At 37.7% G+C, this 2583-nt stretch overlaps 1 protein-coding gene across 1 annotated transcript; it reads left to right on the top strand.

Annotated features, from left to right (window-relative positions):
• Positions 1-1170: 1170 nt before the first annotated feature.
• LOC130826496 (secreted RxLR effector protein 161-like) lies at positions 1171-1866 on the top strand. The gene has a single exon (XM_057692078.1). It carries the CDS (start codon positions 1171-1173, stop codon positions 1864-1866), a length of 696 nt encoding a protein of 231 aa, XP_057548061.1.
• The last annotated feature ends 717 nt before the right edge of the window (positions 1867-2583 follow it).

Raw genomic sequence — 2583 nt, forward strand, 5'->3', positions numbered from 1 at the left:
AGTAATGTATATCTCGAAGAAGTTCGAGATGAGCAACAAATGGATAAGGTTAACACTTCATCAGAGGCGCCCCAGCATGATAATGCCCAGGAGGAAATGCATTCAACACACTTACCTCCTACCGCCCCAAGTAGAGAAAATCCACGCGAAGTCACTCTACCTAATGAGGCAGAAACTTCTCTTGTTGTTCCCCTACGTAAGTCTAGTAGGACAATAATTCCGTCAAGAAGATATATTGATTTCCTTTTGACAGAAAACTCTGAAATAACCATGTTAGAATCAGAAGAGCCTACTAGTCACAAAGATGCTTTGGAGAGTCCTGACTCCGAAAAATGGCTTGAAGCCATGAAATCTGAAATGGATTCCATGTCTGAAAATCAAGTTTGGGACTTGGTTGATTTGCCTGATGGGGTAAAACCCATTAGATGCAAATGGATTTTCAAACTGAAAACAGACAAGGATGGAAACATTAGTGTTTTCAAAGCAAGGTTGGTAGCAAAAGGGTTCAAACAAATTCATGGTATAGACTATGATGAAACTTTTTCTCCAGTAGCCATGCTAAAATCCATTAGGATAATCCTTGCGATAGCTGCCTTTCATGACTTTGAAATATGGCAAATGGACGTCAAAACTGCCTTTTTGAATGGGTTCTTAAAAGAGGATGTGTACATGACACAACCACAAGGTTTTGAAGATCCGAAAAATCCAAGGAAAGTATGCAAGCTTAAGAGATCCATTTATGGATTGAAGCAAGCATCAAGGAGTTGGAACCTTAGATTTGATGAGGCAGTCAAAGAGTTTGGCTTTCTCAGAAATGAAGAGGAATCTTGTGTATATAAGAAGTTAAGTGGGAGTAATATCACTTTTCTGGTCCTATATGTAGATGACATACTCCTCATTGGGAATGACAAAAACATACTTGAGTCGGTCAAGCAATGGCTTAAAAGTCATTTCTCCATGAAAGACCTGGGAGAGGCTGAGTACATACTGGGAATAAAGATCTATAGGGATAGATCGAGGAGACTTATTGGACTAAATCAAGAGACTTACATAGATAAGATTCTCACAAAGTTCAAAATGGAAAGATCCAAAAGAGGGTTTATTCCTATGCAACATGGCATTAAACTTTGCAAGACTATGTGCCCATCGAGTTCAGAAGAGTTCAAGCATATGAATAATGTTCCTTATGCTTCTGCAATAGGATCAATCATGTACGCTATGATATGTACTCGACCAGATGTTGCATTTGCTTTGAGTATGTGCAGCAGATACCAGTCCAATCCAGGAGATGCACACTGGATAGCAGCGAAAAATATCCTCAAGTACTTAAGAAGGACAAAGGATAAATTTCTGGTATATGGCGGAGCTAATGAGTTGTTAGTCACTGGATACACTGATGCAAGCTTCCAAACTGACAAAGATGACTTCCGATCCCAATCTGGTTTTTTATTTTGTCTAAATGGAGGAGCTGTGAGCTGGAAGAGCTCCAAGCAGAGTTCAGTTGCAGATTCTACAACAGAGGCTGAGTACATAGCAGCAGCTGAAGCAGCAAAAGAGGCTGTTTGGATTAGAAAGTTCATTAGTGACCTGGGTGTAGTTCCTAGCATTGAGAATGGCATCAAGTTGTATTGTGATAACGAAGGTGCTATTGCTCAATCCAAGGAACCTAGATCTCACCAAAATTCTAAACATGTCGAAAGAAAATTCCATCTTATTCGAGAAATTGTTGGAAGACAGGATGTAATAATAAGTAGAGTTGATACCACGGATAACATAGCAGATCCGTTGACTAAACCACTCCCTCAACCGAAGCATGAGTGTCATACTAGGTCCATGGTTCTTAAGCATATAGAAGAATGTCTTTAGGTTGTTTACTTCATGTTTACAATTATAAAGAATTATGTTTACCATATGTTTGGAATGTTTATCAATAATATAAATAGTTTGTTTCTTATTTAATTGCTTGGTTTAGTATTAAATAAAATGTCCATATAATTTGTGTTTTCAATAGGATTATTGGAAACGTTTCGATAATGGAACCCTATAAGTGAACTGAAATCACAATTTATATAATGTCCCTAATCTAAATCACTAAATTGGACATAAGTGGTTTATTAAAGATTAGCATGTAATTAATTGATAGCTCGGTTCCATGGGCTATGGAAACATAGAGATGTTTAATCGATTACATGGATGCATACCTGATGCATTGAGACTTGACCTAATCTGATTCGAAAGGGCAGAATCGAATCCTTATATTTAGTGGATTCCTTAGACATGAGTATGTCTTAATCACTACGAAATAATTAGTTTAACCTTGACGCTGTTAAACGTCGTGCTGTAAAAGGAGGCTATAAAGGCAGTGATCAGGTGGGCTAAGAATTGAGTGGGAGTTATGGTCATACAAGAATGAATAAGTCCTTCTATGTGATAGGATTGGTGTGTAGGCCTCTTGATGAGCGAGAATTGAAAATTGCATGGCCATGCGGAATAAGATTAAATGGTTAATCCTTAGTTGAACAATTCGAACTCAGAGATCAAGAAACATAATTTGAGAAATAACACTGTGTTGTCAAATTTCAC

This window comes from Amaranthus tricolor, chromosome 11 (genome assembly GCF_026212465.1).
Source record: "Amaranthus tricolor cultivar Red isolate AtriRed21 chromosome 11, ASM2621246v1, whole genome shotgun sequence".
Taxonomy (NCBI): domain Eukaryota; kingdom Viridiplantae; phylum Streptophyta; class Magnoliopsida; order Caryophyllales; family Amaranthaceae; genus Amaranthus; species Amaranthus tricolor.

What these genes read in the sequence shown, in the direction of transcription:
- LOC130826496 (XM_057692078.1), top strand. Translation starts at nt 1,171, where the DNA reads ATGAATAATGTTCCTTATGCTTCTGCAATAGGATCAATCATGTACGCT.